Source organism: Centrocercus urophasianus, unplaced genomic scaffold (assembly GCF_019232065.1).
Source record: "Centrocercus urophasianus isolate 14NV4802_14NV808 unplaced genomic scaffold, USGS_Curo_1.0 seq_40, whole genome shotgun sequence".
NCBI lineage: Eukaryota > Metazoa > Chordata > Aves > Galliformes > Phasianidae > Centrocercus > Centrocercus urophasianus.
This window is the reverse complement of record NW_024884978.1, coordinates 4,877,888-4,895,627: the sequence shown is the minus strand read 5'-3', so window position 1 is coordinate 4,895,627 and position 17,740 is coordinate 4,877,888. Positions and strand designations below refer to the sequence as shown.

General features: G+C 53.1%; 1 protein-coding gene and 1 long non-coding RNA gene across 2 annotated transcripts in view; both read left to right on the top strand.

Annotated features, from left to right (window-relative positions):
* The first annotated feature begins 1,502 nt into the window (after positions 1 to 1,502).
* Positions 1,503 to 17,740, top strand: part of ACSF2 (acyl-CoA synthetase family member 2) — a 34,580-nt gene continuing 18,342 nt past the window's right edge. The window contains exons 1-10 of the mRNA XM_042833158.1: positions 1,503 to 1,608; positions 7,582 to 7,777; positions 8,631 to 8,759; positions 9,747 to 9,800; positions 10,885 to 11,003; positions 11,618 to 11,780; positions 12,201 to 12,296; positions 13,301 to 13,449; positions 13,954 to 14,045; positions 15,108 to 15,184. Coding sequence (XP_042689092.1) covers positions 1,547 to 1,608; positions 7,582 to 7,777; positions 8,631 to 8,759; positions 9,747 to 9,800; positions 10,885 to 11,003; positions 11,618 to 11,780; positions 12,201 to 12,296; positions 13,301 to 13,449; positions 13,954 to 14,045; positions 15,108 to 15,184 — 1,137 coding nt within the window. The 5' untranslated portion in view covers positions 1,503 to 1,546. The remainder of the gene's footprint in view (positions 1,609 to 7,581; positions 7,778 to 8,630; positions 8,760 to 9,746; positions 9,801 to 10,884; positions 11,004 to 11,617; positions 11,781 to 12,200; positions 12,297 to 13,300; positions 13,450 to 13,953; positions 14,046 to 15,107; positions 15,185 to 17,740) is intronic.
* Positions 2,116 to 5,094, top strand: LOC122168085. Its single transcript, XR_006171172.1, has 4 exons — positions 2,116 to 2,289; positions 3,658 to 3,800; positions 4,475 to 4,883; positions 4,996 to 5,094. It is a non-coding gene; the product is annotated as an uncharacterized LOC122168085 (long non-coding RNA).

Sequence of the window (17,740 nt, the reverse complement as noted above, 5' to 3'; positions counted from 1 at the left end):
CAAAAACATTGATTTTTTTTCTCTGTGGTTATACGACGCTGAGCGCACGCTGATGCTCCTGCAGTACAGGTACAGATAATTGCACCGTGCTTTGCTGCAGCAGTGACTCCCGGCCATGAGCGCCGTACAGCCTTACATCACCTATGGAAATGCACAAACTCACCTACCTGCTCACCAGTTTTTCACATTTCAAAGACAAGGTTTTCCTTCCTCCAACCAAATAAATCAGCACCACTACTGCCACCAAACAAGCTCCTTGTGCTTCACGAGCAATGCACACAGAGAAATCCAACATCTACTTCTGAAGCCAACCTTCCCAAACACGAGATTTGGTTGCGGGCAGCATTTCATTACGTGGTTGTGTTATGAGCATATTTTGTGGCTCTGATATCTAAGATTCACTGCCGCCAGTATTGATGCCCTTGTTCATAAGCTCTGTTGCACTCGACACGGTGAGCGAGCCTTGAAGCATCTCCCATTGCTGAACTCTGGCGTCCACCTGGGCGGAGGGAAAACCAGAAGTGGGGTTGTGAAATGACTGCCAGCGATTGTCCTGCAGGTCAGTGGCTGAGTGAGAATCAGGCCACTCTCAGCCCACCCCGGCGGTTAATGTCTGTGTGATGTTGGAGACGCCGGTTGTCCTCTGGCACCAAATTTACACCCCAGCCTCCAGCAGTGCCCGGAGAGTCTGTCAATCATTTGCCACAAGGAATGCCACACGTGTCAGCCCTTCTGCACCAGTCAGTGCCGCTGGGCGCTGCGGGGCTCCTCTGGGTGCTGCCTCTGCCCTCGGCAAGCCCGGCTCTGCCGCTCCTCGCTGCTCTGTTTCATGTGACGGGGTGCAGACAGCCAGAGTGCTGAAAGCCGTTAGCGAGGTGGTAACTGCGATAATTCATTAAGTGGATAAGGCTAGAAATTAATTAGTGAATCACAGGTCTCTGACGGATGCAGAAAAACAGGCAAACAGCGCCTGTTGCCTTGGCAGAGTCGATTTCAGCCCTCGTACCAAATTCCCTGTCAGCCAAGGCTCGGGGTTTGCGTGAGGGTTTCGGGGCGGCTGCGGCAAAGCACTTGGGGTGAGGCAAAAAGCGGCCGCTGGGACAGAGCGGAGGGACGGAGCTGCAGGGCAGGGAGCTGGGAAGAGAAGCGAGCAGGGCGACGGGGCTCAGTGCTGTCAGCAGCGTGCCGTGGCCGGGAAGCAAAGGAGGGATCCCGGGAAGCCGCGGCCGTGCCCTGGGACGCGCGGCATCCCGCCCGCTGCTCCAGCGGGGCCCCCACGCGCAGAAGATGCTTTGCGACCCGCTCCACACGGCAGAGCGGGTGGCGGTTAGCAGGGCTCCCGGCTCCCAAACTCCGTCCTCCCTCCAGGGCCGGGCCGTTGCGGGGCGAGGCCGGCCAAGCCCTGCCCTGCGCTCCCCGGGGCCGGGCGAGGCCAAGCCGGGGCTGAGGAGGGCCGGGCCGGGCCGCGCACCGCCCCCGCCGGAGCTGCGTACGGAGCGGAGCGGGAAGGCGGCCCGGCCCCCCCGGTTCTGCCGTCGCCGCACTCATGGCCACCGCCGCACTGCTCGCAGCTCTGCCCCGCCGAGGGCTGCTCCGCCTGAGCGCGCGGTACGGACGGGGCCGGGGGGCTGCAGGGGCCGGGAGCAAAGTGACGGGGGATCGAGGGGACGGGGCACCGCGGGGCAGCGTGTTGTTGGGGCAAGAGGGCAGCTGTGCAGGGCTGAAGGGGGCAGAGGGATGGGGGTGTTGAGCCAGGCGGTGGCTGCGGTGCAGAGGGGCCGGGTTCGGCTCAGGGGTGCTGGAGGTGCGTCGCCGTACTTTGGCTCCCCGGTACCCCCCTGAAGCAGCGGCAGCAGCAGACAGGCGACCTCCCCCAGGGGAGGGACAGCGGAGGAACGCGTGCGCCCGGGGCTGAACTTTCTTTGTGCGGCGGCTCCATCCGACTGCTGTAACGAGCAACATACAGACGAGCTTCTTTCTCCTCCCCGCTCGGCGCTCCGGCTCGCGGCCGTGCCCGTCGGTGTCCCTGTGCCACTGTTGTTCTTACGGCCGTGCAGAGGCTGCTGGGTCTGCAGCAGCGCGGGGCCGGCAGGTCCGCGGCTCCGAGGAGCTCTGCAGCTGGCCGGTTCTCGCTTTTGTTCGAGCTGCCTTTTGGAGCAAACTCCTGAGAAAAACGGGAAAGCAATTGGCTTTGGGAGATGCTTGGAAGAATTAGCTGGAATTCGGACACTAATCCTACCCGGGTGACTTCCGGGAAGTAGCTCGGCAGGGTTCACAGTCGGAGTGCAGGTAATGCTTTTCAGCTGGGCTCTGATGGGGAGACACCATCTCAACATCTGCTCTTAAGAAACAGGACGGGAGGGAAGCGACACAGAACGTTTATTGCATTTTGGACGCAGCCCAGCATTCCGTGTGAAGCTGGGTGGCAGAACAGTGACTCACAAAGCCTATTTAAAAAATATAAACTCCTTCTAGTAACATGAAAACTTACTAAGTTCTGCTCCTAATTGCACAGCGCTTGTCCTTTGGGCAGAACGAGTGCAGAGGGAAAGGCACACGGGACACCACTGCCAGGCTGCTGGAATTGAAACCTGAGGGAAAACTCTGGAGATCACCATTGCTCTAACTAAAGTAAACAAACAAAAAGTAATCAGAAGGTGATTAACTCTGCAGCCAGCAGGGTTGTGTTGACGAGCAAGGAGGTAAAGACGGTGCAGAGCCGTGCTAGCTCACCACTCTTTCCTTGCAGTTGTTTTACATAAAAGACCCCAAACTTGTTGCTTTGGGGAGGTGATCGTTATGGATTTCCATGATTGAGAAGCTGGATGTGGAGTCCTTGAGCTTCCCCAAATCTGAGCTCCGTAGCTGGGATCAGTTCTGACCCCGTGAGGACGGGGAGCAGCAGCAGTCAGCCAGCAGCCCGCACTGCTGCAGGGCAGCTCTGCCACTGCAGGGGATGAGGGGTCACACCTCCCTTCTCAGGGTAATTTCTGCAGAGATGGAAAAAGAAACCGGTTATCTTGTGTCAGCAGCTGTAAAACGTTGGTCAGGTTAATCACACACAGCTCCTGGGGTTGATTGAGGCTGCTTTATAAGGTTTGATGGGCGCTTTATGGGCTGGCTACGATCCATCTGCCGACCTTGCATCCACAGGAGATGAGGAGGAAGCTCTTTCCCCCACGCCCCAGCGTTTCTCTGTGCAGTTTTGCTGCTGAGGTCGCTGCCATGCAGGAGCAGCATGGTGGTGAGGCTGGCTCGTTTGCAGGCACTGCTGGCTGCTTTGCTGCCGGAATGCATTGCTAAAAGAAGACGTGTGCTCTCAAAGTTCATTGGTGAAACCCAAGAGGAGTTTTGTTTGCCTTCTGCCAGCTGAGGCAGGGAAAGGAGAGCTGCCACCAGATCAAATCCTGATTTGTTTTACCTCCAGCTGTGCCACAGGAGGAGGTGGAGGGTGAATTATTTGTCTTCTACAGCAAACACTGAAGAAAATACATAAATCCCTCGGACCCATTCTGTTTAAACATTCTCTCTCTTCAAAAGCCCTTTGCAATCACGCTCCTGCTGGCTGTTGGCTCTGGGCAGGAGGAGGCAGGCTCTGTCAGCATGGTGCTGCTGATCCTTCCACGTGATGCATCTGCCTTGTTCCTTCTGTTCTAGGCTCCCTGTGCTTCCAGAGTGCTGTTTTACTTTGGCCCACACCTTTTGCTTTTTGCTATGGCCAAGAAATAAGTGGTCCAGGAGTGCCAAAGCATTTCCAGAGATCAGATTTGAATTCGAGGAGCTCGAACCAGATGAAAGCTGTGAGTTTTGCTCCCTTGGTGTTTCTGAAGAGAAGCATTTTGAGACCAGTTGGTGATTCTGGGCTATGAGTGTGAGCTGTTTCAGACCCGGATTTCAAGGCTGCAGGTGTTTTTGGTGCAGGGTGGGGGCCTGGGAGGCAGCTGTGTGTGCTTCCACACTGCGAGGGCATCGCCACTGGAGCACTTCAGAGCACAGAGTTCTGTAAAGAAATACTTTGCAGTTCTTTGACATTCTTTCATCCCCACGTTTGGGATGGAGGGAGATGGAGCCGTGAAAACTGGAGGAAGGAGGAGCTGTCGTTTTGCTCGGGCTTTGTGTGTTAAGGAGTGAGGATCAGGCCCACAGCCTTTCTGCACGGGGGAATTTCTGGGCACCACGTGAGGAACTTTCAGTGTTCTCAGATTGAAAACAAACCCTCGTGCCTGGGCCATGGGGCTCTGCCCCTGTGAGACCCTTTGCCCCCTCAGCCGGGGAGGAACTGGGGGTGTGAGCTGAGGTTCTGCTCTGCCTGCTGTGTCGCCCCTTTGCTGGCAGCGGTGCAGGGCTGTGCGAGCAGCTCAGAGGACGTCAAAGGAGACTGCAGAAAGCATAACGATCAGACTCTATGGGCTGCGGGGTCTGGATTTCAATTGAACGTTCCCTTCCTTCTTCTTTCTGCTTCTTGTTTTGCCAGCCCCGTGCTGCGGGAACACGCGAGACCAAATGTGTTTTTTGACCAGTTGTAACGTTTCCCTTGGGTCGAGTCCCCAGAGGAGCGCAGTCGATGAAAGCCTTCCGCTGCCCCCAGCACAGCACAGCGCCTGCTGGGCTCCGGTGAGCCGGGGTGCACGAGGTGAAAGTGCTGTTGCACAAGAGGTGGCTCTGCTCGCTGACCCCGGCTCACTTTGCCCGGCCGTCCGAGGGAGCTCAGCGCCGAGCGGCGCCTGTTCCCCGTGCAGCCGGTGGGGAAATGTGGGGCGTCACCATAGAGATGGGCTCTGCTTCCACTGGAACTGGAGGTGATTTGGCTGCAGAGATGTGAGTGCTGCGGCCTCCACTGATCGCTGCGAACAGCTTGTGGCTTCCTGCTGCGGCAGCGTGAGGTACGGGAGGGGCTTTCCTAAAGCTGCCCTGCAGCAATGTGACGATGGCTCAGAATGGCGGGAGCTGCCGTGCTTTTTATTGCCTGCCTAAAAGCACTCTTCTGTGGATTAGGGAGAGCTTTTTCAGCTCTTATCAAAGGCTTTTCTTCTGCGGAGCTTCCTTTCATCTCCTGGTCTTTATGCGTGTCCACCCCAGGAGCTTTGAAACAAAAGATAATTCTCCTTACTGCTCGTTCGGTTACATCCTCCCGCCTCCTCCTGGGGCAGCCCCTGCAGCCGCGGTGTGAGCTGCTGTGCAGAGCTGTGAGAAGGGAAAGCCTGACCCGAGCGGAGCTGCCGTTGCTGACGAGGAGTGAGGGAAGAGGGTCGGGCTGTGCTGCTCTGCTCCCAAAGGCAGCGGCTCGACTTGTGCCAGGCAGGGGGCAGAGCCCCGTCTTGCAGAGGAAGTAACGCCGTGCTGATGTTGTTCCTCACGGGCAGGAAAGCAGGTTCTCAGCAATTAGCACAAAGGCTTTGCAGAGCGTTGATCCCGTAATGAATGGGTAAAATTTGATTTCAGGGTCATCTGTTGTTTTTTTTTCCTCTGCCCCATATCTGTGAACAAAGGGCAGTGCCTCAGAGCCACGCACCCTGCAAGTGCTGCTTAACCCTGTCCGTCCTAGGAATATCCCAGGACAGGAGTGGAGGAAAGAAGTGAGAAGTGAGGAGAGAGGAACGAGGAGGTGGGAGAGCTGGTGGGGCTGCATCCTGCCTGGCAGGCAGCTGCTGGGCAGAGAAAGGCACCGAGCAGGGGGGAGGAGAACAGCAGCGCTGTTCCTTTACAGCTGATCCTTTACAGCTGTGGTTTCAGAGGAAGTTGCCGCTTTTCTGCTGAGGGAAGCAGCTGACCATCGGGGAAAGCCTTAGTGATTTTGAAATGCTTTTCACTAGTGCTCTGCCCACAGCTTCTTGCTACTTCCCGTTTCCTCTCCAGTTGGGCCTCCGGTATCATTTCTGTGCTCCTCAGGTACTGTGTGCCACCATTTCTGCCAAGGCCCTTCTCTGCTGAAACGCCTCCCAGGTTGTCCTCTGTGCTGACGTCTGTTTGTTGTGTATCCTCTCCCCTGGCAGCCCGCTTTGCAGGCCCTGCAGCCCCCTCCCCTCACTGCTCTGGTAGCTCCTGGTTTTATTGCTGCCATCTCCAGGACTGCAAACTCTGTGGTTTTGCTCCCGGAGGCAGTAAAGGCCGCGCAGCCCACTTAGTGCTGCACACACAGATCATTGCTCTGCTCGCAGCTCTCGGTTAAAGCTCAACTCCTTTGATCTCTTCTAAGTAGTTTTTATTCTGTGAGACAAGATTGCCTTGTTCTCCGCAGATCTTTTTAGAACAGGTTAAAATGACGCAGACTGAGTTTTGTTTAACTTTCTCAGCCATCTCCTCTTCCCAGCAGAAGGAAGCCATTGCAATGAACATCCCTGCAAAACGTTTTCACTGTTTCCCTTCCGCCTCATTTGCACTTTTTAATGTTACCATCTCTCAATAAACTGCCAAGTCCACAATCTCTCCAGATACTTAGAAATGTTTGGAGTGGTTCTCACACCAGGTGAATGAGAGCAGCACAGGGGGCACCGGGCAGCGCGTGTTCCTGGGGCTGCTGTGGGCTCCTGCCCTGTGGGTGAGCGGTTTTGTTTCGGCCCTGTGCTGTGCTTGCTCTGCCAGCTGATGTGGGCATCTCCAGGTGGGGCAGCTGCTTTTCAGTGCTTTTGGAGGTCCTTTTGATCTTCGGCACCAAAGTGGCTGCCTGTGATTCCCTTTAGTGCACTTAGATCTTGCTGGAGCTCACAATTCAGTTTCTCATCTCTGTTTCTGGAAGAGGGAAATATCTCACAGTGGCCCTGATGTGTGGAGATAACTGAGGACAAGCATGTTTGTGTCCTAGGATGTTGCCTAACATCTTTCAGGGTGCTGTCTGTTCTTTTGAAATGGAAGGAGGACAGTACCAGCTCTGATGTTCATCTATCAGGCCTGGCATCGAACCACCTTCCTCATATTTCTGTGGCATGTCACGAGTGCACCGGTCTTAACTCTGCTGTAGTCCTGTTTCTGCAGGTGTGGTTTGGGTGAGGTGCTCTGCTTGGTGTGAGCATGGGATGTGCTGGGGATGGCCCTTTGTTCTGGGTTGGGTGATGCTGTGATAGCTGACTGCTGTTTGAGCTGATGCAGAGCTAAAGCTCTCTGCTGGCTTCAGTGGGATGCGCTGCTTGCACCTTATGGGAGTGAGCCACTGGGCCTTGGGAAGGAAAAAAACCACTTCCATCTGATTCAGTTCACTATTTTGTAGTCCTCAGTCTGGGTGGAGCTCGGGGCTGACAGCCAAGGCTGGAATAGCACGGCAGAGGTTCAAAGGTGATCCAGAGATTAGCGGGCAAGGCTTGTAACTCTCAGATGGGCACCGCTGGTACATAATTCCAGACTGGGAATTGTAATGACTGCTTGTATTACAAAGACACTTTTTTTGTAACCAGAGCCCTGAGCTGAACCTGGTGGCTTAGGAATTCTTTGTGTCCTCCGTTAGAGCACTAGGAAGTCAGCTGGGTCAGCTGGGAGGCGACCAGCTCAGCGCTGGGATAATGTAGCACAGCTCCTGAAGCGCAGCTGGGTTTGTGAGAGCAGAGAAAACCTGCTGGCGTCTGTCTCACAGCTTCTTTTCCTTCGCAGTGTCCTGCACACGAGGACACTTTCTGCATCCCATAGGGTGACCGACAGCTATGTCCAGGGGACCTTGGACATTCCTCTGATCAACAAAACCGTGGGCCAATGCCTGGATGAGGCAGCGGAGCGGTTTCCCCACCGTGACGCCTTCGTTTTCCACCGAGACGGAGTTCGGAAAACGTTTGCTCAGTTCAAAGGGGAGGTGAGTGCCTGATTCACATCACAGCCCGAGCCGATCCACTGGGACAGCAGCTGGTGTTAATGGAGAAATCCAGCCTGGTTTCACTGGTTAGCTCAGGAGCGAGGGTTGTGCTCTGTGTGGCTCTCTGAGCCCGCAGTGACAGCACTGCCAGAGCGAACATCCGCTGGTGTGTGCTGCCTTTGTCCTTACAGATCAAAGGGAGAAGACAGCATACATGAAATGATTACTTTATATTCCAAAACGAACTTTCCTACTTAATACATCAGGTGGTGGCAATAATTTCTGTGGGCTGAGTCATGATGTTTCCACACCTGGAGCAGGCGTTAGCTCTTGTGTTGGTCACGTTGGTCTGACTTTCAACTTTGTTACCTCCAGTGGTTTTGAACTTCAACCCTGAGCAAGTGCAGAATCCTAAAAACCTGATAGGACGTTTGACAAACACATGCCCTGATCCTGGCCAAGCCAGAGATCTGCTGCTCACCGCACCGTGCTGAGGTCTGGTCTGCACCTATCAGCACCTTCCAGAGGAGGAGGCCTTTGGATCTGATTCACCTCCTCCACCAGGCTCTGCAGCTGATCCAGCCCCCACAGCAGGCACCACTGCCAAACCACTGGGCTGCCCAGACCAGTATCTGTCACCCCTATAGTCAAGAAGCAATGGAAATGGAAGTCATCTTGCTTAGTAAGGAAATGAGCTTGTCCTAAAAGAGGAAATGAAGACGACGAGGATGAGGAAAGCTACTCCGAAGCAGTACCACCATGTGAACAGCCGACCTGGGCTTCCACTCTGTGGAAAGATATCCACTGCCACATAATGTTTATGATCCTCAGGTGCTTGTCTTGCATTTTACAGGTAGACCAAGCAGCAGCTGGACTTCTTGCTCTTGGCCTGAAGAAGGGAGACAGGCTAGGAATGTGGGGTCCCAATAAATATGAGTGGGTTCTCATGCAGTTTGCAACAGCCCAGGCAGGAATCATCCTGGTAAGTGCTGGGGTTTGTATCAGTGCGTTGGGAAAGGAGATGGACACAGCAGTAGCATATGGTGGAGATGAGGTCTGCAGTCTGACTCTCTCTATGCTCGTACCCAGCACGGTGAGCTGCTAACAAATCAGTTTTAGCAAGATCTGAGCAGCGCCCGCATCTTCTGCCGTGCAGGGAGGCAGACGGCGGGGCTGTGAGGAAGGAGTGGAAGGGAACGGCCTGCTGTGAATGGCCTGCAGGAAAGCGATGGATACAAACAAGATTGCCCCTAGGTTGGCTCTTATGGGACGTGCAGTTATCCCAAACAGCTGCCAGTTACTGAGATCCCTCCTAAACATGTCTAAATGGCTTCAAGATACAAATGCTCATTCAAAAACCCAGCCCAAGCTGCATTCCCCTGAAATTCCCCTCAATTTTCACTGATGGTGTGATCTGGTACGTTAACCAAAGTGTGTCCTGTTTATGCAGTGCTCTGTGTAAGGGCTGTAACACATCTAGGATATTTTTTTTCAGCACTGTTCATCCCAGTGTCTGCTAAGGAGCAGAAAGGGTGCATGAGCACGGCTCAGGACAACCATGAGGGTCAGCTCCGCTTCTGCGCTCAGTGCAGCCGCTGTTGAGAGCTGCACAGGGAAATGCTGATATTTTGCTGGTTGTCTGTTCAGAATGCCAAGGTTCCCTTGAGTTTTGAGTACCTCTGGCTTGGATTTAATGCCTGCCAGGGAGAAAGGAGGACTGTTTTTATTCCTAAAGCTGTTGTGACTGACTCATGAACCCTTTCCTTTTCTTTCATGCAAACACAGGGTTCAGATAGCTTTTCTAGGAACGTGAGTTCCTTGTGGTGAGCTCTTAGGTCTGCATCTCAGACAGGAGGGGCTTCGGCTGCCACCTGTCTCTGGGAGAACTTTCTTGGTGGAGTCTGCATTAGGGAAGAGAGTTTCTGGGGTAAGGTTACTCTGATTACCCTTCTTGTTCCTCCTCCTTCAGGTATCTGTGAATCCAGCCTATCAGGCCCGTGAGCTGGAGTTTGTGGTCAGGAAGGTTTGTATGGCACTCGCTGTTAATTCTTCTTGATTTGTTATGAGAAGTCATAAAAGCAGTTTGTTAGAGGGAATAGCAGGGGATGGTACAGAGAGGGGAACTGTTAAACACGTAGGTGTATTAGGAAGAGGCAAGGAGAGCTGGCCAGAGAACAGGGCTGGTGATGGCCATGTGGGAGCAAGGCCACCATGCAGGTTTTTGCATTGTCTGGAAAGAAGTGGGGGATTTCTTGCTGCTAAATGAGATTTTTTTTTCTTGCATCAGCAGTCTGGAATTGGGTTGCTGGGCTGCAGTTTGAGTTCCCATTTCATCCTTCATTTAATCCTCTTATGGTAATATTGCCAGCGTTGCTGCTGTCTCCAGACGTTAAAACTAAATGCCCTGCAGTGAAGCACTTCCCCTCCAGTCTTGGTGTCCAGGTGGGCACATAAACCCAAAGCGAATGTGCCAGCTCCTGCCTCCACGGGGACAGGCGACCTGCTGCACCTGCTGGTGTTGGGAACGCTTCATTTCCTGGCTCTGTTCGTGACTTTCGTTCTGCATCTCTTTCCTGAGATGGCACTCCTATCCTTTTTTTCCCAAGGAGACCTGGATTTTGTTTCCCTTTATGTATTATTGTGTTAGATTCTGCTCTGATTTTTCTCCAGCATAAGCCCAGAGCTGAAGGGGATTCTTTTGGGCTGGGCTTTTTGTTAACACTGGGACTCCTGACCTGAAACATCAGTGATCCTCTGAGAGCGGGGAACCACAGCTGCAGCTCTGCTTTCTTGCCCAGCAAGAACTGAACCCCCGGCCATGAGAGTGTCCTGCTGCATTTTCACTTTGCAGAGACCTCTTACGTGCTCTTCAGTGACTCTTTAACCTTGTATACGATGGCTCTTACTAGGGAAGTCTATAAAAAGCTTCAGATTTAGTCTGGAGAGTCAGGATCGTGTGCCTGAACAGAGCAGCATGGAGAACATCCCATGCACAGCCACTGGAGGACCTATGCCACGTGGGGTCACTGTGTTGTAGGCTCTGCTCTTCTCCAGGCCCGAGCATCACCCCAGTGTGAGATCTGATCAGTTTCTGTCTCCCTTCACAGGTTGGCTGCAAGGCACTGGTCTTTCCTGCTCATTTTAAATCACAGAAGTACTATGATATTCTAAAGCAGTCATGTCCCGAAGTGGAAAACTCCAGTCCAGGGGGAATAAAGAGCAAAAGGTGAGTTAGGAACACCTGGCAGGTTTCACTGACCTAGCAGCTGCGTCCTGCCCCCTGTCATCTCAGCTGCACGCCGTAGTGGAGGAAGGGGCTGTGCAGAGATCTCCTTATTGAGGACTTCAGGTACTGATGAGGGCACTTTGCAGCCACTTAATGGAGCTGTGCTGGGAGACACCACAACCACTGAGCCTCTCCCCCAGCACTGCCCTGCAGGTGCTGCCTCAGGCCTTCTGCCATTCCACTGACACTGCTGAGATCCCAGACCGGTGATGGACAACACCTTGGAGCAGCGGTTTGGTCTTTGCCTGTTGGGGCTTCAGCCATCACTGCCAGCAATAGAAGGGCTCTTTGTAGAAACGCAGAGTCCTGAGAGGTGGAAGGTCCTACACACGATTCTTCCTTATAACACTGATTGCAGATTTGGAGTAAAATTCCTTTGGTGCATGTACCCTGCGTGAGCTGCTCTAAATGCTTCTCGTTCCTGTGTTACAGGAATGGAGTCTTATCCAAAGCAGCCAGGTTAGCCTGTGCAGGAGGTTTATCCTGGCCTCCATACAGCTCTTTGGACAGTTTGCTCCTTGCTCCATTCTTGATGGCACGTTTCCTTCTACCAGGCTACCTGACCTATCTACTGTCATTATGTTGGACTCCAAGCTGCCTGGTACCTTTCACATGGACGAAGTGATGCAGGCTGGGGACAGCAGCCATATGAAGCAGTTAAGAGCCTTGCAGCAGACCCTGTCCTGCAATGAACCGGTCAACATCCAGTTCACTTCAGTAGGTGCTTCTGTTTGCTCCAGGCTTGTGCTTGGGTTCCTCAGAGGGGACGCAGAGAAGACTCTGTTGGATGCTGAGCTTCCTTTGCCTAATGCTCTCTTTGACCAAGCCCTGGTTCTGCCTTTTTCCTCCTCTGCTGCAGAACACAGGAAGTCTTCAAGGGTTTCCCCTTTCTACTTCTTGCTGCTCAACCCTTTGTCAAGAATTGCCATGTGAATTTTCCAGCTGTAGCTGAGCCACTTTTTCTGCCTGGTTTGGGACCGGGTGCTGATAAAGGGAAAAAAGTAAAAAATCCCATCTCTCAGGTCAGGGAGGGGAATGAAGAGATGGAGTGTGAGGATTTGTGCCTGGGAGCTTGCCTCAAAGCACGCGTGCCCTCTGCAGAGGTGACCTCATTGCAGAACACTCTTTGCCTTTCAGGGGACAACAGGGAGCCCCAAAGGAGCCACGCTGTCTCACAGAAACATTGTGAACAATGCCAACCTGATCGGGGTGAGGCTGGGGATCACAGAGCAGGTGGGTCCTGCGGAGAGCAGGCTTGGGCTGTGCTCTCAGTGCCGCTGAGGCCGAATGTGCAGGGAGCTGCTGCTTGCTGTGCAGGGCCGGGTGCAGGGTTAGTGTGCTGCTGTGCAGGACGCTGCGGGATGCTGGCCCCACAGAGCTGCCGTGCTGGGGTGGGACGTGGGGCTCTGAGGGCTCTGTTCTGCCTGGCGGCTCAGCCTTTGCTCCGCCTTCCCTGTGCCTGCAGATGGAAGCACGGCCCTCGCTTTTCCCACGTGGAGTTTCACTGAAATTGCATTTTAGATTCATGAGAAGCTTTTGTTGTTTTATTTTTTCTAAAAAGTGTTCCTGTAGGGGGAAAATGGTGAAATGAATTGCTTCTCATCTTGGTGAATACTTATTTCGAACAATTACAGAGCTCTAGATGTTAGCTTTGGATTCTATTGAGTGAGGTTTTAATTTCTTTTACGTGACTTCATTTCGTGCCATGTTTACGCTCCCATTACTCTTTCCAGTATAAGATCTTGTTGATGTTTTCTGGTTTTAGTTCCTCTTAGGAATAATGAAAGGCAAATCCTTTCTTTTGAAGTTCTGCAGTGGCTATTTCTCACAGTATGGCTTTGATTAAAATATATATATATATAATTTTAAAAAAGAATTTTTCAATCAGAGCCTTTCGTGATCTTAAAAACGAAATTAATAGCATGCACCAAGTCCTGCATAATTCTGCATGTCTGAAGCAGCACTGCCGTTCTCTGGTTGGGTATGTTATAATGTAACAGCAATACCCGTCTAGGAAGTGCAGCAAGGAAAAGGCATTGCAAGAATCCAGACTGAAATCTCGGTAGTAAAAGTGTCCCAAACCAATTGTTAGAAAGGGCGAGAAGCACCAGCGTAGCTTTTAATCTGATGGGAAGAAAGGCGAATTTCAGAATTCCGGCCAGTTCCAGAGGAATCGGCAGAGTTCTGCCGGGGCTCCGGGAGGCGCCCTGCCGCTCACCGCCTGCCTCTGCACCCAGGACCACCGCGTCTGCATCCCCGCGCCCCTCTACCACTGCCTGGCGTCGGTGGGAGGCTGCATGGTGTCGGCGCTGCACGGCTCCTCCTGCATCTTCTCAGCCCCCAGCTTCGAGGGGAAGGCGACGCTGGAGGCGGTGTCTCGAGAGAAGTGAGAGTCGGCGAGTTTTCCCTCCGGGAGCCCGGCGCCCCGCGGCGGAGCTTTCTGCCCTGCCTCCCCTGCCGGGCTGCTGCTCGTGCTTCCTGCCCGCTGCACAGCGGCAGCTTTGCTGCTCTGTTCTTACAAAGGCTCTTCAGAAGGCACTGCTCTACTTGGGAGCTTGCCGCACATTTTTGCCCCCCGAGTATAAGGGGATGTTGGGTCACTGCAGGGATTTGTCCATCCTGGTTTGTTGCTGCAGGCGTGTTTTACACGTAGCCCCCATCGGTCGCCTCAGCATCTGTCCCTGGTAGCATTTCCAGGTTGTGCTTCACGTGTAACTCGTTGGAAACAAAGGAGTTACAGCTGTGTGTATGTACACGTGCACAGGTGTACATTTAATGTGTGCATCTGTGTCTGTGCGCTGTGTGGGGCACAAGTGATGTGCCCTGAGTGTGACAGAGTGGGGCATTGGGCTCCAACTCTGCAGCTTTGCCTTTTCTCCCCCTTCTGAAGATGCTCCTTCTTATTCGGCACGCCAACCATGTTCATAGACATGCTCTCCCAGCCGGACTTTGACTCCTACGACCTTTCGACTCTCCGTGGAGGTAAGTCTGGCAGCTCAGGCAGAAAAGGGAAAAGCCCGGTGAAATGGTCTCTGCTTCCCTGCTGGGAGCTTGTGTTCAGCTCTGTGTACAAAAGGCTGCTCTGCAGGGAAATGCTGTGTTGTGTGAGCCGTCAATTTGGTGCTGCATTTTGTTTCCTTGGGATTTCCTTCCGGAGCTACGTATATTTAGGGCTCTTCTTTCATCCTAAAGCAATCCAAGGGGGGACTTACCTGCCACGAGCCGCCGCCGTGGTGAGCTGGGAAGCCGGATGGTGCTCGGCTCTTCCCATCGCGAGCTACCACGGGGTGGCAGCAGACGCTCTGTGCTCTGAGCCGGTGTGTCTGTCAGAGCTGTTCGTCGTTTCTCTGCCCAAACTTTCCTGCCTGTTTTTAAAGACACTCGTATGACAACATCTAACACGTGCTGGAGGATTCTCTCTTATCTCAGACGGCCTCAGCACAACAGCTGAAGGAAGGAGGCCATCTGCCCTTCTGAGGCAATGGCAGCAGAGAGGAGATGGTGCTGGGGCATAAGGAAACACCTAAGCAGATTTATCAGCTCTGTTATGTGCAAAATGATCCCTGTCTCGTCGTGCAGCAAAGCCCACGCATTACTTTGCTTTCTCGCTGTCATCCATCCTAGGGCACATCTGAGCAGGTGGGGATGTGAGCTGTCCTCCCCGGAGAGGTGGTCCATAGCAGGAGGAAAGGTTCTTGTTTTTCTGGTGGTGGTGAGCTATGGGCGTGTTTGCTCTGCAAAATCTGTGCCTCTTTCTGCTCTCAGTCTTTCCTTTTCTGGAACCATAGCTTGGACTAAGAATGTGCTACAGAGTTTATTTTCCTAACAAGTGAACTCTGCCAACCCTTAATTCATTCAGGCAAACTGGTTTTGCTGCAGCCTTTGCTTCTGTATCCGTACAAATAGAAAGTATTTTGACAGGAACCAGTGTATCCCAAAGGTCTCGCCAGCATTTCAGTCTGAGTGTGCAGAACCTTCTGAGGGACTGCTGCTATGAATAAACACGCAGTTTCTGAGACAGCCATCTTCTCCTTTCTCTTGCAGGAATCATTGCAGGTTCCCCTGTTCCCCCTGAGATCATGAAGATGATTTCAACAAAGATGCACATGCCAGAGATTGTGGTGAGTTGTGGCTGCTGTGCAAAAGCTGCAAGAGCTCTTTGTTGTGGCCAAAACAAGAGATGGGGCACCTCTGGGCAGCACTGTGCCAGAGCTGCTGTGGTCAGGTGGTGGAACGTGGTGTGAGGCCGGGCTGCGGAGAGGCTGCAGTGGGGCTGGGAGGGAGGGGGGAATTGTGCCTGCTGTCCTCTGGGGCGCCTGGGGAGGCAGCCTGGTGGGAGACACTTCATGGAGTACCAGAGGCCAAACTTCTGTTTGCGTGTTTCAGATTTTGTAAACCCTTCCGTCTCTGCACGTGCTGCAAGGACGAATGACTTTGGGAGAGCAGTTTGTGGTTCGTTTGGGCGTGGGGGTTGCATTGCTCGCTCTGCTGGGAGGTTTCTTCCTCCGCCCTGGATGGCACGCAGATACAAAATCCCATGCGTGCTGTGTGCCTGAGAGTCTGAACGTGAGCGGTTCAGTCCGTGCGTGGCACCAAGCGTTGCTCTGTCAGAACCACAGCCTGTGCTGCAGCACCTGTTCTTCTGCGCCGTCGCATTTCCACGCACCCCCCTGTGGGGGCCATCGGCCCGTGGGGCGCTGGGGCCTGGGACATTTCACTGGTGGGTCTGAAGGCGTGCGCTGTGTCGCCCGTGCCCCCGCTTTGTGTTTGAGTCCGATTTCACTCTTTCTCAGGTACTGTGCAGCATTGCATCGGAGCGGTTTTATGCCTGCGAGGGAATGAGCCAAAAAAGAGCCTTTTTGTTTTACTTTAACAGAAACAAATTTCACCTCGGTGCCGCATTGCTTGCAAACGCTGAGGAAGTGCACTGTGGTGATGGATGAGCACATGAGTCAGGTTAGGCTGTTATTATTGGCAGACCCAGACCTTGCCAGGACTGGGACATTTATAGGGATGACTGCATGCTCTGGAAAGGACTGGGAGAGTCCAGGGCATCTGTCCTGAGCCGTCTGAGAAGCGGCCAGAGCTTTTTCCTGGATACGAAGTCCTTCATGAACACCACAGGCAGCCTTGATGCCATTCCCTGGACTCCAGTAGGTGACAGATGCCTATTTTTATAGTGGGCCTGAGTTTAACTTTACGGAATATTTCCAGACATGACCACAGCTGCCTGGGACTCGTTATATGCATTCCTGCTTTGTAGAAAAAGGGATGATAAGCCCCTCCCCTCACAAGCAGGCATCCTGCCCATAGGATAAAGAGGATTAAGTCTATGTTTGTACCACCAATCTCATGTTATCTCCCATCCCCAGCCCTCGGACAGACACCAGGAGACTTGTTGAGTTCATCTTTGCAGCGAGAGCTTTATACAGAAGATGTACATAAGAAAATATACAATTTGATTTCTATATAGGAGACAGAGGAGTTTTCATCCTCTTGAGGGTCATTTACACTCAGTTACAGAGGAATAAATATTTTTTTACATACATTTATATAACTCTTTAGGATTAAAAAACACAGTTAAGTTGCAACCGTGGCATTGTAACAGCCATGACAATAAACCACAGTCATCCTGGTGTCCTGCTGGATCCTGTGAGCAGGGTGAGGAGGGGTGCTGAGCAGGGCAGCGTGCTGCACGCCTCCTCCTCCTGGGCATGCGTACATCTTGGTAGACCCTCAGAGTGGGAGGGAATCCAGTCTTCAGCTCGCTTCAGCTCCGGGCTTTCCCAGCACCGCTTCACTCAAGGATTTCTGTCTGGCTTAGGGAAGTCGCTGCCTGTGGGAGCCAAGGGCAGCTCTGCCTCAGGGCCGCCGGTTCCTGGGCACTGCTGCGCCTGCCCTCCTCGGCCCTGGCCTGCAGGGATCCCCTCCGGGGGAAGAAAGAGGACCGCACGGGTTGAGACCAATCCTCCTGGTCAAGCAGCTGGGGAAGAACGCTTCTGCCTTCCTACTGCTTCCGCTCTATTGGAAGGGGAGGGACAGAGGCAAACTGCTTGATCTGGGACGTGGGTTCCGTCGCCTCTGGGAAAGATGACTGTGCTTTACCGGCAGGATCTAGGTTAGCTCTCAGTATGGTCATGCATCGTTTATTTTTTAAAATGCCTCTTTTAAAGTATATAGATGTTGGAAAAGAGCGAAAAGGTGGATTCCATCCTGCAATCAGCAGAGAAGCGGGGATTTGGAGGAGGCTGGAGGTGCTCAGATATATCAGCTATGTTTCCTGACAGATAGGAGAAGCTTAAGGGAGGACTCGGAGGTCAGTAGTTTTCTGATGATTGGGGTGACCGGTCACCAGGACAGGCCGTACCGGGTCCTGCTGGGAAGAAGAAAGGAAAATCCCACCTTTAGGGGCATCTTTAAGTTCATCATTAAACTTGGAGCTTTTGTGCATTTGTTTTTTGTTGGTTTTTTTTTTACACCGTGTGTGAGTGAAGCCTACAATTGAAATAGAAGAACTAGAACTCAAGAAGCCACCACCAGTTCCCACGATGGAGGAGATGCATCAGTCGCATCTGCAGCCTCTGATGCCAACTTGCTGTGTGTCTCCAGTTTTACCTGAAGTGTTCGTGGCCGGTGAGCGCTTCCTTTGTAAGGGAAGAAACCCGCGGCGGGGAGAG